General features: G+C 42.1%; 1 protein-coding gene across 1 annotated transcript; it reads right to left on the minus strand.

Moving 5' to 3' along the window:
* Positions 1-6,890: 6,890 nt before the first annotated feature.
* Positions 6,891-13,368, minus strand: LOC115104787 (transmembrane protease serine 13-like). Its single transcript, XM_065006821.1, has 13 exons — positions 13,354-13,368; positions 10,961-11,129; positions 10,708-10,816; positions 10,277-10,428; positions 9,658-9,784; positions 9,296-9,391; positions 8,914-8,957; positions 8,586-8,745; positions 8,116-8,294; positions 7,906-8,001; positions 7,592-7,734; positions 7,185-7,402; positions 6,891-6,975 (listed from the first exon to the last, which is right to left on the minus strand). The coding sequence occupies exons 1-13, from the start codon at positions 13,366-13,368 to the stop codon at positions 6,891-6,893; spliced, it is 1,593 nt and encodes a 530-aa protein (XP_064862893.1).
* Between the last annotated feature and the right edge of the window lie 4,011 nt (positions 13,369-17,379).

Raw genomic sequence — 17,379 nt, forward strand, 5'->3', positions numbered from 1 at the left:
CTAATTCTGTAGTAAGCCTAGGTCTATACCACTTGGATTGACCTTGCCTCAATCCTCAACATCATCAAAGAAACAAACAATGGCAAAAATGTTTTCATTATTTATTGTTATCTGACAGTTAACACACATCACACTTATTATTTCTACATTAGTAATCATAAAGATGGTGGTCTCTCATCTTGACACGGTATTGACGTAATAGGGTTGTCCTTGGGCCAGATCATGGCTGTCTCTAGTTAATGTCTGGAACAAAACCTATTAGAACACATTAGAGATCTCTCATAGCTCACATGAGCAGTCTGGATATAATATGTCTATACTCTAAAGCCAATAGATGGGTTATATAACAAAACAAAGGGTTGCTGGGTCAGATGGTCTGGTTGTCTCAGTCAATACATTACATTACCTTGTTTCAAGATTCAGCTGTGTTCACAGGCCTGTAGACAAGACAAAAACAAGACAAACCATTGAAACATGGACAGTGAGACAGTGTATGTTTTATAGGGTTGTTCCATTTGATTTCAATCACTTTTTGACTGCACCCCTTTTGATTTTAATGAAACTTTCTAGACATATTTGCCCATGGTAGAAGTGGTCAGAAAGTTACTTTTTGGACCTGAATGCCAAAACATTTAGGAGAAAGAGGTGTGCGAAGTTGACAGATTTTGCAACCCCCACCCTACCATGAGACATACATGTCTGCATCACTGGAAAAGATAAACGGTTGAGTTTGATATCATTTAAAAGCTTACAAACAGGGTTGTCAAACAATTTTATAATTTTTAGAATAATACCTTTTTTTAAATGATCTTTTAATGTCAATTATCTGAAACTGTGTCAACTTCGATTTTTGTAATATTAGCTTATTTTGTATTTTAGACCCTATTTGACATAATCTGAGGTATTTGTGTTGTGCCCGCAATTGGTTGAAACACAGCATACTCTTGAATACAGGGTGGGTGACAGACCACTGCAATTCAGCTGAATTGCTCAATTGAATTGACATTTTTACTTCCAATTACTACCACAAAATGGCCCGCTGGGCCAACCACCGTTGGTAATCAACTTCCAGTGCATTCGGAAAGTAGATTATATAAAAAAGGGTCTAAACTAAAACATATGCAAAAACATAAAATCTGAGTTTACGCGTTTTTAGATCACTGACTTTAAAGGTTAAAAAATGTCAATTCTTATTCAAATAAAAAAAATTCAAGACATTATAAAATAGTTTGACAACTGTCTTTGTTTCCAGTGATGAAGACATGGATGTCTCATGGTAGGGTGGGGTATGCAAAATGCATCAACTTTGACCACCTCTATCTCCTAAATGTTTTGGCATTCAGGTCCACCAAGTCACTTTCTGACCACTTCTACCGTGGGAAAATATGTATAGAAAGTTGTGTTCAAATCAAAATGGGTGCGGTCCAAAAGCTACTCAAATGAAATGGAACAACCCCACACTGTATGTGTGGAACACTTGTACAGGAGGTGTTTCTATTCATGTTTAATGTTTCCTGTTTTAGCACTGATGAGATAAAGGATTGTGTCCTTTCCAACAGCGGAGCTTCTTACCTGTGTCAGCACAGACGAGCACAGTCAGTCAGTCACAGTCAAAACACACACACCAAGGCCAGACTAAACACAGATACAGTGCATGTATATTGAGCTGTCTGTGCTCTCTGACACACTTAGTTCAATGTTTTATATTTAACAGTATCTCAAAAAGCATGCAGCAGTGGATAATGTGAGGTACAGTATTGATCCACTACCTGGCTAAGGGAGTTACACTGTCATGCAGCAGTGGATAATGTGAGGTACAGTATTGGTCCACTACCTGGCTAAGGGAGTTACACTGTCATGCAGCAGTGGATAATGTGAGGTACAGTATTGGTCCACTACCTGGCTAAGGGAGTTACACTGTCTTGCAGCAGTGGATAATGTGAGGTACAGTATTGGTCCACTACCTGGCTAAGGGAGTTACACTGTCATGCAGCAGTGGATAATGTGAGGTACAGTATTGGTCCACTACCTGGCTAAGGGAGTTACACTGTCTTGCAGCAGTGGATAATGTGAGGTACAGTATTGATCCACTACCTGGCTAAGGGAGTTACACTGTCATGCAGCAGTGGATAATGTGAGGTACAGTATTGGTCCACTACCTGGCTAAGGGAGTTACACTGTCATGCAGCAGTGGATAATGTGAGGTACAGTATTGGTCCACTACCTGGCTAAGGGAGTTACACTGTCTTGCAGCAGTGGATAATGTGAGGTACAGTATTGGTCCACTACCTGGCTAAGGGAGTTACACTGTCATGCAGCAGTGGATAATGTGAGGTACAGTATTGATCCACTACCTGGCTAAGGGAGTTACACTGTCTTGCAGCAGTGGATAATGTGAGGTACAGTATTGATCCACTACCTGGCTAAGGGAGTTACACTGTCATGCAGCAGTGGATAATGTGAGGTACAGTATTGGTCCACTACCTGGCTAAGGGAGTTACACTGTCTTGCAGCAGTGGATAATGTGAGGTACAGTATTGATCCACTACCTGGCTAAGGGAGTTACACTGTCATGCAGCAGTGGATAATGTGAGGTACAGTATTGATCCACTACCTGGCTAAGGGAGTTACACTGTCTTGCAGCAGTGGATAATGTGAGGTACAGTATTGATCCACTACCTGGCTAAGGGAGTTACACTGTCATGCAGCAGTGGATAATGTGAGGTACAGTATTGGTCCACTACCTGGCTAAGGGAGTTACACTGTCTTGCAGCAGTGGATAATGTGAGGTACAGTATTGGTCCACTACCTGGCTAAGGGAGTTACACTGTCTTGTGAAAGTATTCAACCCCCTTGGCATTTTTCCTATGTTGTTGCCTTACAACCTGGAAATAAAATAGATTTGGGGGGGGGGTTGTATTATTTGACTTACACAACATGCCTACCACTTTAAAGATGCAAAATATTTTTTGAAAGTAAAGGGGCTGAATAATTTTGCACGCCCAATTTTTCAGTTTTTGATTTGTTAAAAAAGTTTGAAATATCCAATAAATGTCGTTCTACTTCATGATTGTGTCCCACTTGTTGTTGATTCTTCACAAAAGAATACAGTTTAATATCTTTATGTTTGAAGCCTGAAATGTGGCAAAAGGTCGCAAAGTTCAAGGGGGCCGAATACTTTCGCAAGGCACTGTATGAAGTAATAGGCAATCTGTGCTCAGGTCATCTATGATAAGATGAGACACATTCTCTGTCTTAATGTCACCCTGACAAACAGCTCTAGATTAGACACTTTCCTCCGTGGAAAGTTAATGGTTTTACGAATGTGGATAAGATAAAACGGGAATTTGTACTATTTAATGTATCAGGCAGAATGCTCAACATACCAGAGCCAGAGACCAGAGGTTGAGTCTTGAAGGACAGAGTAAAGGCAGTGCAAACACATCCATATCCTCTGAGATTAGTGAAGAGGACTAGGGCACCGAGCTGAAAAACAATTTTCTAGGAATGGATGTTTTGGTCATGGAGAAATACAAGTTTATTGTCTGTGTTTTTTTTTGTATAGTGTGTTCTTTCACGCAAACACACACACTAAGTTCACACACACGCAGTCATGTGACACACGCTCCTGCACCAGTGGAGGCTCCTCAGAGGAGGAAGGGGAGGAACTTCCTCCTCAGTGAATTTCATGATACTAAAAAGTGAAATAAGTGTTTGTTTTTTAAAATAAAACTATACTAAATATATTCACATCACCAAATTATTGATAAAAACAGGTCTACAGTAGCCTCAACAGCACTCTGTAGGGTAGCACCATGGTGTAGCCGGAGGACAGCTTACTTCTGTCCTGCTCTGGGTACATTGACTTCAATACAAAACCTAGTAGGATCATGGTTCTCACCCACTTCCATAGATTTACACAGTAATTATAACAACTTCCGGAGGATGTCCTTCAACCTATTAGATCTTTGCAGCATGAACTGACATGTTGTCCACCCAATCAAAGGATCGGCGAATGAATCTAGTACTGAAAGCATAAACTACAGCTATCAAGCACTGCAGTGCATAAAATGTGGTGAGTACTTACCTCGGAGACAAAGACAATAGTTGAACAAATTAATTTCTTCATAAATTAAGAAGAAGCGCGCGCGAGAGAAAGCTATATTTCGTAATATATATTTATTTCATTTTCATTTACTTAGTTAGCGTCGATTGCAGCTAGCTAGTTTAGCCCAACAGAGAGGGATGTTCTGGAACTCTTCCAAGTCAAGGTAAGCTTTTGATTTAATTAATTAATACTTCTGTCTGTAATAAAGCCCTTTTGTTGGGAAAAACTCATTCATCCTATAGAGCTCAATTTTTATGCCTATCCATGTGAGAGACGCAGACTCTGTCTCGACCTTGAAGTCTTTATTGAAGACTCATCTCTTCAGTAGGTCTTATGATTGAGTGTAGTCTGGCCCAGGGGTGTGAATGTGAACAGAAAGGCGCTGGAGCGACAAACCACCCTTGCTGTCTCTGCCTGGCTGGTTCTCCTCTCTCCACTGAGATTCTCTGCCTCTAACCCTATTACGGGGGTTGAGTCACTGGCTTACTGGTGCTCTTCCATGCCATCCCTAGGAGGGGTGTGTCACTTGAGTGGGTTAAGTCACTGACGTGATCTTCCCGTTCGGGTTGGTGCCCCCCTCGGGTTCGTGCCGTGGGGGAGATCTTCTTGGGCTATACTCTGCCTTGTCTCAGGGTAGTAGGTTGGTGGTTGAAGATATCCCTCTAGTGGTGTGGGGGCCGTGCTTTGACAAAGTGGGTGGGGTTATATCCTGCCTGGTTGGCCCTGTCCGGGCGTATCGTCGGACAGGGCCACAGTGTCTCCCGAACCCTTCTGTCTCAGCCTCCAGTATTTATGCTGCAATAGTTTGTGTCGGGAGGCTAGGGTCAGTCTGTTATATCTGGAGTATCCGGTGTCCTGTGTGAATTTTAAGTATGCTCTCTCTAATTCTCGCTTTCTCTTTTTCCCTCTCTCTTTCTCCCTCTCTCTCTCTTCTCTCGGAGGACCTGAGCCCTATGACCATGCCTCAGGACTACCTGGCCTGATGAGTACTTGCTGTACCCAGTCCACCTGGTCATGCTGTTGCTCCAGTTTCAACTGTTCTGCCTGCGGCTATGGAACCCTGACCTGTTCACTGGACGTGCTACCTGTCCCGGACCTCCTGTTTTGGACTCTCTCTCTACCGCACCTGCTGTCTCTAACAGTGAATGATCGGCTATGAAAAGCCAAATGACATTTACTCCTGAGGTGCTGACCTGTTGCACCCTCTACAACCAGTATGATTATTATTATTTGACCCTGCTGGTCATCTATGAACGTTTGAACATCTTAGCCATGTTCTCTTATAATCACCACCCGGCACAGCCAGAAGAGGACAGGCCACCCCTCAGAGCCTGGTTCCTCTCTAGGTTCCAGCCTTTCTAGTGATTTTTTCCAAGCCACCGTGCTTCTACATCTGCATCGCTTGCTGTTTGGGGTTTTAGGCTGGATTTCTGTACAGCACTTTGTGACATCAGCTGATGTAAAAAGGGCTTTATAAATACATTTGATTGATTGAAATTTGATTGATTGGCTGGGCATGGCTCCCCAGTGGGTGGACCTATGCCCTCCCAGGCAAACCCATGATTGCGCCCCTGCCCAGTCGTGAAATCCATAGATTAGGACTTAATGAATGTATTTTCATTGACTGATATCCTTTTATGAACTGTAACTCAGTAAAATCTTTGAAATTGTTGGATGTTGCGTTTATATTTTTGGTCAGTATATATATATATATATATATATATATATATATATATATATATACACATACAACGAGTTCTTTGTATGTGGCTGCTATGAAAATAAACTGTGTTTGCATCTGATCAGGGGTGTATTCATTGTGCTGATTCTGTTGAAAACATTTCTTAAACGGAAGCAAACAAAACGAAACAGGGACAAACATACCTGTCTGTCACATTGATTACTCAACATTTTCTGGACCTAGTTTGTCAATGATGCCTGTTGGAGGATTAACAGCCCACTGGGCACAGACGTGAATTCAACGTCTATTCCCTGTTGGTTCAACGTAATTGTGTCGAAATGGCGTGGAAACAACGTTGATTCAACCAGTGTGTTCCCAGTGGGAGAATACCTACTTACAGGCCTGCAGCCATCAACCATCAGCTTCCATTCATCTCAACTACACTCATGTACTGAGGTCACTGGTAAATCCATACTCTCCACTGCAGTCAATAGACAATTACACCCTCGTGCTCTAGTCAGCTATTGATTAACAGCAGAAGAATGATATTCAATATCATTCATGAAGTTGAATCATGGCGTTTCTAGTATGAGTAATACATTCTGACTCAAATAATGACAAAATAAATTATAATTCCAATTGACACACAGTGATAGACATGGAAAAGCAGAATCGATAATTCACACACATCACACCAAAAAGGGTACATAAGTTGAAACAATCAACAAACAATCAAGGAATCATCAGTGCCAAAAGGTAATTAGTGTTACGTTAAAGTGATTAGAAAAATCTTCCTGATAAATTTTCTTCCGTTTCACAACTCTCAGCCATAGAAAACAGCAAGTGTAGTTCACTGTAGCATCAGTAAGGTCCATGTGAACCTGGAGTATATCCTGAGACAGGTTTATAGCTTCATAAGAGGTTGCAGTGTGAGTAAAAGACATTCTTCAGATAATATGTCACAAATATAGATATGCTCAATACTGTTTCAGGGAAACAATGATCCAACGCACGTTAAGATGACAGCAGTCCAATGACAGCAGATATCACATATAAAAACCTTTCTTGCAAGCCTTCCATTCCCTGCCAGTGTTGTAGGGTTCACACCAGTCTCATTGTCAGGTCCAAAAGACATGCTGAGCATCCCTGGATGAGAGCAGCTGTGATCATATCACGGTCTTGCTTGCTGGGAGATGGAGAGTAGAAGGAACATGTTCAGGAGTCACATTACTAATAACACCATCCTACTCAATCCTTGTTCTGATAGCTAACTATAATTAGGTTTCGCAGTTCTAAGTTGAACTAATGATACTATATGTAAAATATCAAAATGAATATAAGTGCCCTCTGAAGCAGTACAGATGAAAATGAATTGAATTATTGATAGAATTCCACCCCAGTGCTGAGGTTGTCTGAGCATGTGTCTTCCCAGTGGTCCTGGGTGCTCCTTTCCCTACCTGCATCTTACTGTAGACCCAGGGCAACAGGCGGCTGACACGACTGTAGACCCCCGGCATGTTCCTCCTGCCGCAGCCTACCCCCCAGCTGGTCACCCCCATCAGGTACCAGCGCTGGTCTGAGTCCTTACACACCAGAGGACCTCCACTGTCCCTCTAGTGGAGGAAGGGGGCGGTAGGGGGAGTGGGAGATGGAAATGGAGATGAGAGGAAGAGGGAGAGAAGAAAAGGGAAGGAGGGAATAGAGCAACCCAGGATGAGATTTGTGGACATCATGTAAGAAGCTGTGTGGAAGTAGCTAATGTCTGTGGTTCTCTGATGGGTCCTAGTGTCCTCTTTACTCACCTGGCAGGAGTCCTTGCTTCCCTTCATATCTCCAGCACACAACATGTCTTGAGAGACCTGGCCATTGTAGACTGTGTTTCTGTTACATACACTGGAGTCAATGATGTCCACAGTCACCTCCATAAGACTTGCGGATCCACGGGCTGAACATAAAGCAACAAAAACAAACAGATATCACCATACAGAATATCACACCAGATTGTTTTCTAGTCCTTAATTACATCATGCTGCATTTCTATTTCCTCTTCATGTTCACCCCAATGGCAAACAGAACCTAACAGCCGCCCCCCTGTGCCAGTCCCTGTGACTCTCACCTGTCCCCTCTGTTGTCCCAAATCCAGAGGTCCAGCATTTTGTCCCAGGGGAGACGGTCTTGTCATAGGCAGGCAGGCACACAGGCTGGATGCTGTCTGAAACAACACACACACACATGTTAATTATGACTATCAAAGATAATAGTGACCCAGTATGGTGTAATGTGCATCATTAATCACGTAATATTGTTAGGTTAAAGGTGAACTCACTGGAGTAGTCTACGTAATGTGTGAGTTTAAGCAGGGCAATGTCATAGTTGTTGGTGTTATCATCATAGCTCTCATGGACAATGATCTTCTCCACCATCTCAGGGACAGGCAGCATCGTCTGAGAAACCATGCCCATGTACAAACGCCAGTTATTGGGCACCAGGTACGATGAGTCTTTCCTAGAGATAGAAGAGTTGTTAGGTAATTTACCTCTTCACTGGTAACTGTTTTAGCTATGTTCATCGTAAGCACTGTTCAGTCTTAGCTAGCTCACTTCGGTTAGCTTTGTTCACTTCCAGATCTGTTCTGTCTTTGCATCTGTTCTGTTATAGCCCAGTTCTTTTGTCTTAGCATTGTTACATTTCATGGCTATTCTATATGTTCTGTTTGATAATGTCATTAGTGTTCTGTTTTACATTGTCTCAGCACAGCTCCTTGTCATTGTCTGCTGTGGTGTCTGCCGTACTGACCTGGGGAAGCAGTGGGCTGCTGTCACCACAAAGTCAGGAGCCACCAGGGTGCCTCCGCAGGTGTGAAAACCACGAAAGTGGAGGCTGACCTGCCAAGGCCAATCGCCCAGATTCGCTGCAGAGCCCCCTATGATTCTGGACGACTGCTGCCGGCCACAGTCTACCATGGGGACAGAGAGAGGGAGTAAGTCTGTAGTCCTAATACAGTATGGGGATTTGTATTTGGTCCTCTGTTCATCAGGAGAGCTAGATGAAGCTCTATCCAGCCTTAAAACACCCCTGGTTGCCTTTGTGTATGAACTGTGAGAATGTAAAGACAGTTACTCACTGATACAATGCAGGGATACAGTGTCCTTGTTGAGGCAAGATGAGCTACTGAACACAGACAGAAACGCACAGTTCAATCAGATCACCAATGAGGTCACATGTTTTATTTGCCTTCTAATGGTCTAATGGCGACATTTTTGGCTCTGATAAATAATCAGAATATATACACACACAAACAACAACAACAACAAAAATATATATATATAAATAACAATGATGTATTATTTATTTATATATTTGTTTGTGTGTGTATATATTCTGATTATTTAGGAGGTGCTGCAGCATCCCTACTTCCCGCAGCTATGTACACAACCTGGCATGTAAATGATTACTCAGTGTGTGACATATGCAAAGGGCTGTTGAGTGTGTCCAGGAGAACTCACTTTACTGACACCTTTCCCTGGATGGTGTTGCAGGTCTGCCCTGTCACAGTGAGAGTGGTAGAGGACCCATCTTTCACACTGCTAGTGCTATGACTCCTAAATAAATAGATGCAGGGAGAAGTTCAGATACACGTCCCCACATCACTACCTCACACCACTAAACCCATTGATTATTGGTTATTGTACTGCAATATTGAGGGAACTAGCACACAAGCATTTCATGCACCTTTTATACATTAACCTGTGTACATTATGAATAAAATGTGATTTGATTTAGATTTATTTGATGGGTATGGTCACACAGGTTTGCACAGTTCAATCTTTAGACCAAAAGAGGGCAGCAAAACAGTGGAGGATCTTACGCTCTGAAGCCTAGTTGTGCACAGGTCTGGTCAGCCAGGCCCTTGTTCCAGCCACTGTAACATACAGGGAGGAAACTACCAGCGCTGTTTGTCTTCACCTGGAGAGCCCCGTTCGACCCGAACCTTACTGGATAATACACAGATAAATCCCTCAATTAGAACCTCACTGGATCACACAGATACATCCTTCAATTAGAACCTCACTGGATCACACAGATACATCCTTCAATTAGAACCTCACTGGATCACACAGATGCATCACTCAGTTAGAACATCACTGGATCACACAGATGCATCACTCAGTTAGAACATCACTGGATCACACAGATGCATCACTCAGTTAGAACATCACTGGATCACACAGATGCATCACTCAGTTAGAACATCACTGGATCACACAGATGCATCACTCAGTTAGAACATCACTGGATCACACAGATGCATCACTCAGTTAGAACATCACTGGATCACACAGATGCACCACTCAGTTAGAACATCACTGGATCACACAGATGCATCACTCAGTTAGAACATTACAAATCCATTACAGATCCAGAAAGGACCCTTCTGTTTTTGTTACTGACAATAAAAACTAGGTGATAGCTATTGGAGTACTGACAACAATTGGTCTCATCACTGCCCAGTTTGCATTCCTGTCGGCCATCACACTCCACAGTGTTGGAGGGACAGCTGTCTTTCTCCATCTCGCTGGGCTTGTAGGCTTCACTGCTGCTTTGGTGGCCAGACACCAGGGATGGACCGTAACATACTGGACATAGGTCAAAGGTCAGAGGTCAAAGAGAGAGGCCAGAGGATATCCAGAGCCATGGAAGCCCCCATGTTAGTATGCCAAAACAATGCAATATCATACCAGGTATATTACATTCACATCATACCCTTAATATGGAATTTATGATTTTGGAAATAGATGTTTCTGTCATAAATTCTGACATATTGTATTGTTACATTATGTCAGTGTTAAATGATATTACATTATGTCCACATAATTGTACTGTATGGGTTCTCTGTAAGTTATTGGTCCAGTTATCCCCCAGCCAGAGAGCAATAACGAGGAAGACAAGCAGTAGGGTGGCTTCTCCTGATCCTCTGTAACAGTGGGAACTGTTCTCACACGACAAGCTTTTCTTACGACGAGGGGCTGCAGGGGGGAGAAACAGAGACATTTTAGGTTTAGAAAGAGAGAGAGAGATGGAACCCTCTCATAGAAAGAGTTGTAGTTATAGTTAGGGGAAGGAATATATATTGAGGATTGAAGAAGTTAAAGGGAATGTGAGGAACTTATGGGCACTCTGAGAGACATGGATGACATTTGCATGTGGCATCGGCTGGTTGATGTGGTAAAGTTGGGAGGGGGTATCAGACCACCCTCTTGTTCCCACCACCTCTCCATACTCTGGAGGAGGCTGGGTGGGCACTACTGCTAAGTAGTATGGGGGTGGATGGTCACTGTTCTGTGGAGAGAAGGGAGTCAGGTAGGTTTTCATGGGCATTAGTAGGCTACGTACGTGATCAAATTCTAAACACAGGCAGGACTTCTATGATTACATCTGAAGTTTAACTCTAGCCCAAAATCCTACACGACCCTGAACTATAAAAGACACAACTGATGAAACATACAGTGCATTCGGAAAGTAGTCAGACCCCTTACTTCCTGAATGCACTGTATGTACAGTTACAGCTTTATTCTAAAATGGATTAAATTATTTTTTACCTCCTCAATTTACACACAATTCCCCATAATGGCAAAGTGAACTGGAAGACTAGTCAGGATTGAGGGAAAGATGAACGGAACAAAGTACAGAGAGATTATGGTAGAACATTTACAAGATTATGTTATAATACTGTTTAAGCATCGATGAGTACTCTCTCATCGATGAGTACTCAAGCCTCTGGGGCTTGGCGCTAGCAATTGATTTGTGCTGGCTTGGTGGTAAAACCTACAGCCTGCATTCAATAGAATGAGTTGGCCTCTGTGTGGCCCCAGATAGAGATAGCCTGAAGGAGTAGAACAAACCCCTCTTTGTCTCTAATCATCTTTGCATCCGAGACACTAAGCTGGGGGGAAAAACAACACCTGGTGCACATAACTCACAAGATGAACCCAAGATAGCTTATGATGCCCCAAGCTGCTGGGGAGGGGTGGAACCAGCCATGACTAAGCATTTTTAGTGTCAGCTATATAACAACCATGATTCCTCTGTAAAGTTGGGCTCTCAACGATCACCGTTGCAATTCTTAATCAATAAAAAATATTGATTGTTTGAAGAAATAATAAGTCTCTCTCACTTAATAAAGAATTTTACACGACAAGATTCTTGATGAAAACTTGTCCAGGGCGCCCAGGACCTCAGACTGGGACAAAGGTTCACCTTCAAACAAGACAATGACCCTAAGCACACAGACAAGACGACGCAGGAGTGGTTTAGGACAATTCTCAGAATTTCCTTGAATGGCACAGCCAGAGCACGGACTTGAACCTGATCGAACATCTCGGGAGAGACCTGAAAATAGCTGTGTAGCGACGCTCCCCATCCAACCTGACAGAGCTTGAGAGGATATGCAGAGAAGAATGGGAGAAACTCCCCAAATACAGGTGTGCCACGCTTGTAGTGTCATACCCAAGAAGACTTGAGGCTGCAATTGCTGCCAAAGGTGCTTCAAAAGTACAGAGTAAAGGGTCTGAATACGCATGTAAATATGATAATTATTTTTATAAAAACCTGTTTTTGCTTTGTCATTATGGGGTATTGTGTGTATAGATTGATGAGGGACATTTTTTTTAAGTCCATTGTAGAATTAGGCTGTAACGTAACAAAATGTGTCAAAAGTGAAGGGGTCTCGATATTTTCCAAATGCACTGTATATATGGTTGCATTTCAGATACATTTTTGAACATTTTAATGTTGCAGTGATATGACTTAGGCCCAGCATTTGAGCGATAATAATTTTGATAGCAAGCCCTGATCCCAATGACTCGACTGCCCCCGCATGAAGAGAAAGCAAAATGCTATTTTTCAGGGATTCACAAGGATCATTTGAATTTCCTGAGTGATCAAGTTAAGATCCAACATCTGTTAGACAAACATTGATATGCGGAAGGTGTTTTTATAAGTCCATGGCATTTTCTTCACAATATTCTAACACACACACACCCATCAGCATCACAAGCATGTTGTAAGTGTTGTTAAGGTAGTGTGAGCAATGCTGAGAAGTGTTGCACCAATACGTCTATTCAGTGGATCCAAACCAACAATCTACTCAGTGGATCCAAACCAACAATCTATTCAGTGGATCCAAACCAACAATCTATTCAGTGGATCCAAACCAAAAATCTACTCAGTGGATCCAAACCAACAATCTATTCAGTGGATCCAAACCAACAATCTATTCAGTGGATCCAAACCCGAATGGCAAACTACTGGTCAGTGAAACACAACTGAATTTACTAGCAAATATTGAAAGCCAAGATACAATTACATAAATACTCATTTATATGCCTCAAAATTCTACTAATCTCACATTTAAAAAAAAAATGCAAGGTCTATCAGCCATACCAGGCACAAAACTAGATCTGGCAATGTTTTGTTCCCAAACCAAGTAGGAACAAAAGTAAAAAGATCAATATTATCCAATAGACATGTCCGATGAGTTATAGAAGAGAGTAAATCCAATAACCTGGTCATGCTCCATCTGTGTGTAGAGGCCTGTGGTCTGAAGTGGTCTGACTGGGGTCTGGGCCACTTCTACAGGAGAAATCCTATAGCTTCTCGAGTCTCTGTCCAGTCTCTGTCTGTTCCACAGGCATTGGAATCCAATCCTCTCTCCCTCCACCTCCTCCTTTCCTCTTCACTACTGTCCCAACAGGTTCCACCGTGGAAAGTGGGTGACAATCGCACAGCAGCCAGACACACTTAACTTGTTGGTTTTTATGTTGTTTTCTAAAGATAATTGGAATGACTAAATACAATTACAATGCAATATCTTATGTTATCTATGAAGATTGAACACAAATTCAATCCATTAATGTTTAGTAAGATGATTATACTTTTTAATTGAAAGTTTATTTAGATGAAGACATGTCCACATTGAACAACCAATCATCCGATGCATTGCACAATAGTATTTATAGCTCAAAAACAAAGAAAGAAAGAATAACACACAAAGCACAAAAAGCCACTTCTACCTCTATCAAAGACGCCACAACTAAAATAGCTTATTTGAGTATGCTCCCCACGTGAAGTCACATGTTTGCTGTCATGGATCTGAAATAGACAAAACATGTACTTTTTCAACACTTGTCACATTCTGGATCAAGTGATTTACGTCAGTGTGACAGGTCCTGTAGGAGGGTAATTTGTACAAACAAGGACAATTTTCTTTTAGAGTAGAACAATTACTATCACTGCTCTACCAAAACCATTCATGTACATGCAGCTCTCCTTGTGAGAGAAAGAGAATAACAAACTAAAAGTATATTGTTGCCTACAGTTGCTTACAAAGAGTCCAGATGACATTGTTCTCTGTATTTTACATTGAGTGGAATTTATTTTTCAAATGACAACAAAGGAGGGGCATTTCTGCTCAACGGGTCAGCAAGACAGTATTAAGTTTCAATGGTGCCTGGCCAGAGGCTGTTTCTGTGGACAAATAGAGAGAAGGAGGGTATGACTGTATGACTATGAGTGTGTGAGTGTGTGTCAGAAGTCCTCACAAGGATAGTAAAACAAGGAAAACCCGGACAAGTAGGGACATTTTGCCTGTCCCCAATGAGGAAAAGGGTTATTTTAGGTTTAGGATTACAATTAGGGTTAGGTTTATGGGTTACGGGTTATGTTTAGGGTTAGGGAAAATAGGATTTTGAATAGAAATCAATTGTTTGGTCCCCAAAAGGTATACTAAACCAAACATATGTGTGTGTGTGTGTGTGTGTGTGTGTGTGTGTGTGTGTGTGTGTGTGTGTGTGTGCCTGATTGTGTTTGAATAGCTCAGACAAATATATTTTTGTATGTACATTTGAATATTATAAAAGCATATAACAAAGACAATGGTAGTATTCTCTTCTCTGTACACCTCCAAGTGGCCACATTTTACTACACCTACAGCAGGGCTCTCCAACCCTGTTCCCGGAGAGCTACTGTCCTGTAGGTTTTCGCTCCAACCCCAATCTAGCACACCTGATTCTAATAATCAGGTTTGGATTGGTGCGAAAACCTACAGGAGGGTAGCTCTCCGGGAACAAGGTTGGAGAGCCCTGACCTACAGTGACCATTCAATGGCTCATCTGCTGTTTCAGCTGAGAATTACACATATGACATAACAAAATAACCATAACTCCAGGAATGATCAATGAGGAAAATAAAAAATGAATGTTGAATTAAATTAGAGATGTCATACATAAACAACAAATATTCTGTGCCATCATTCACCAAATAATTACATTACACCCTACATTCTGTCATTCAGGGCTTTACTAGAAGAATGTGGACCTCAGTCAGTCCCGCGCAACGGAGGGAAGCCTTCATTGGACTAACAAGCAGATACTGTTCTGAGAGAAGAACAGCACATTGGAGAGGGGGGTGGAAAATGGCAGTTGAATAGGTGGGTCTATAGTTTTTATTCAACCCTTGGGGGGAGCAGGTGTAAGACCAGATACAGGCTCTCATGTGTTTCTACAGGAGCTGCTACCTGCCCAGGCATTCAGAGGGTTTGGGGCTACAGTGGAACAGAGGCAGGATGTTGATCAGTAGGCTACTGTACATGTGGGATTGACTCTGCTCTTCTAGGGCCAGGAGGAATGCACTGGGATATATGGGCGGGATGGGGGAGGGCAGTGTTAACCACAGTCTGTATTGTACAGTATGCTTTTTTATTTTTAAATTGAACATTTATTTAACTATGCAAGTTAGTTAAGAACAAATTCTTATTCACAATGACGGCCTACCCTGGCCAAACCCGACGACGCTGGGCCAATTGTACGCCACCCTATGAAACTCTCAATCACGGCTGGATGTGATACAGCCTGGATTCGAACCAGGGACTGTAGTGCCACCTCTTGCACTGAGATGCTGTGCCTTAGACCGCTGCACCACTCAAGAGCCCACATGAACACATGTAAGGTTCTCCCTTTTTTTTGTCTTGGGCTGTTTTATGATAAAGCTATGTTGGCAGGTGAATAACAGCCCTAGATGTAAAATAAGTGTACTTTTGACAACCCTGTCAGAACATAAGTCAAGTAGTTCATGAAAAGGGATATACTGTCAAATAAACCAATACTATAGATAATGATGGTATATACCTGAGCCATCCCAGTAATATACAGTAAGCACATTTACAGTAAGCACACCACATCCCCTCACCATGTACTGTCTATATGTCCAAATCCAGATCATTTACAGTGGGAGGTGATGTACTCGCATAGATCAGTCAATAAGCCTTATGTTACAGTAGTCTACTCAAATGGGATACTAGAATCATCACAGTAGAGATCAATAAGGTATTTTGACAACTATCTCCCTCACCAACTTTAAACATCTGCTATCTGAGCAGCTAACCGATCGCTGCAGCTGGACCTAGTCCATCAGTAAATAACCCACCCAATTTACCTACCTCATCCCCATACTGTTTTATTTATTTACTTTTCTGCTCTTTTGCACACCAGTATCTCTACCTGTACCTGTACATGACCATCTGATCATTTATCACTCCAGTGTTAATCTGCTAAATTGTAATTATTCGCCTACCTCCTCATGCCTTTTGCACACAATGTATATAGACTCTTTTTTTCCCTCTTTTTTTCCTACTGTGTTATTGACTTGTTTATTGTTTACTCCATGTGTAACTCTGTGTTGTTGTCTGTTCACACTGCTATTCTTTATCTTGGCCAGGTCGCAGTTGTAAATGAGAACTTGTTCTCAACTAGCCTACCTGGTTAAATAAAGGTGAAATAAAATTTTAAAAATAGACAAGCAGTTGTTACAGGCTTTGTTTTTTTTATTTATATTTCGAGGTTGGACGTTAGCATGTAGGGCGCACCTCGTTAGTCGGTATGTGTTACACTTGTGTTGGTTGCCATCTCGTTAGTGTGAAGGTGTTTCACCTGTGCTGTCCTTTAGTTGGCGAGACCCATTTTATCTTTCGAGAAAAACAATCCTTTGTCTGGGCTTTGTTTTCTCTTTGTGCCACCATTTGGTTTGTTTCCTGTCTTTAAGTTTGATGTGGGTTTTTATTTTGCTTGCCTCTTCTTTAGTGGGTCAACTTTCAGTGGACACCCCCATGAGTGTCTTTCAGAACCCCTCCTGTTGAGTTTTGGTTGTATGTAGAAAAATTACAAGATTGTTTTAATACTATTTATGCATCAAATTAGGTTTGATGACTACCCTCTCATCTGTGGGACTGAGTTGGGCTTCTGGGGCTTGATGTTAGCAATTGCTTTATGATGGCTTGGTGATATAACCTCAAGCCTGCATGCCATAGAATGAGTTGGTGTTTGTATACTGTGTGGTGCCAGGGAGGAGATGTCTCTTGTGTGGACGGCTGATGGGAGGAATCTTGTCTTACGGGCCAAACCCTGTTTGTTATACAATTGGAACAGTCTTCACAGTAAATGCTATCTGGCTGGGGGATACTCCTTTCTCACATACAAATCGTAACCCTTTGACCTATTCCAGACATCTGTTTGTCACATATTCAGGAGGATGTGTC

The sequence above is a fragment of the Oncorhynchus nerka genome, linkage group LG22 (genome assembly GCF_034236695.1).
Source record: "Oncorhynchus nerka isolate Pitt River linkage group LG22, Oner_Uvic_2.0, whole genome shotgun sequence".
Taxonomy (NCBI): Eukaryota; Metazoa; Chordata; class Actinopteri; order Salmoniformes; family Salmonidae; genus Oncorhynchus; species Oncorhynchus nerka.

Excerpts from the sequence above, each read along its gene's own strand:
- LOC115104787 (XM_065006821.1), bottom strand. Across the intron at positions 9,785-10,276 it reads CAGTGATGAGACCAATTGTT|TAAGGTTCGGGTCGAACGGG; the intron begins GTCAGTACTCCA and ends TGTATTATCCAG. Across the intron at positions 8,002-8,115 it reads ACATTACGTAGACTACTCCA|ACAGCATCCAGCCTGTGTGC; the intron begins GTGAGTTCACCT and ends GTGTTGTTTCAG.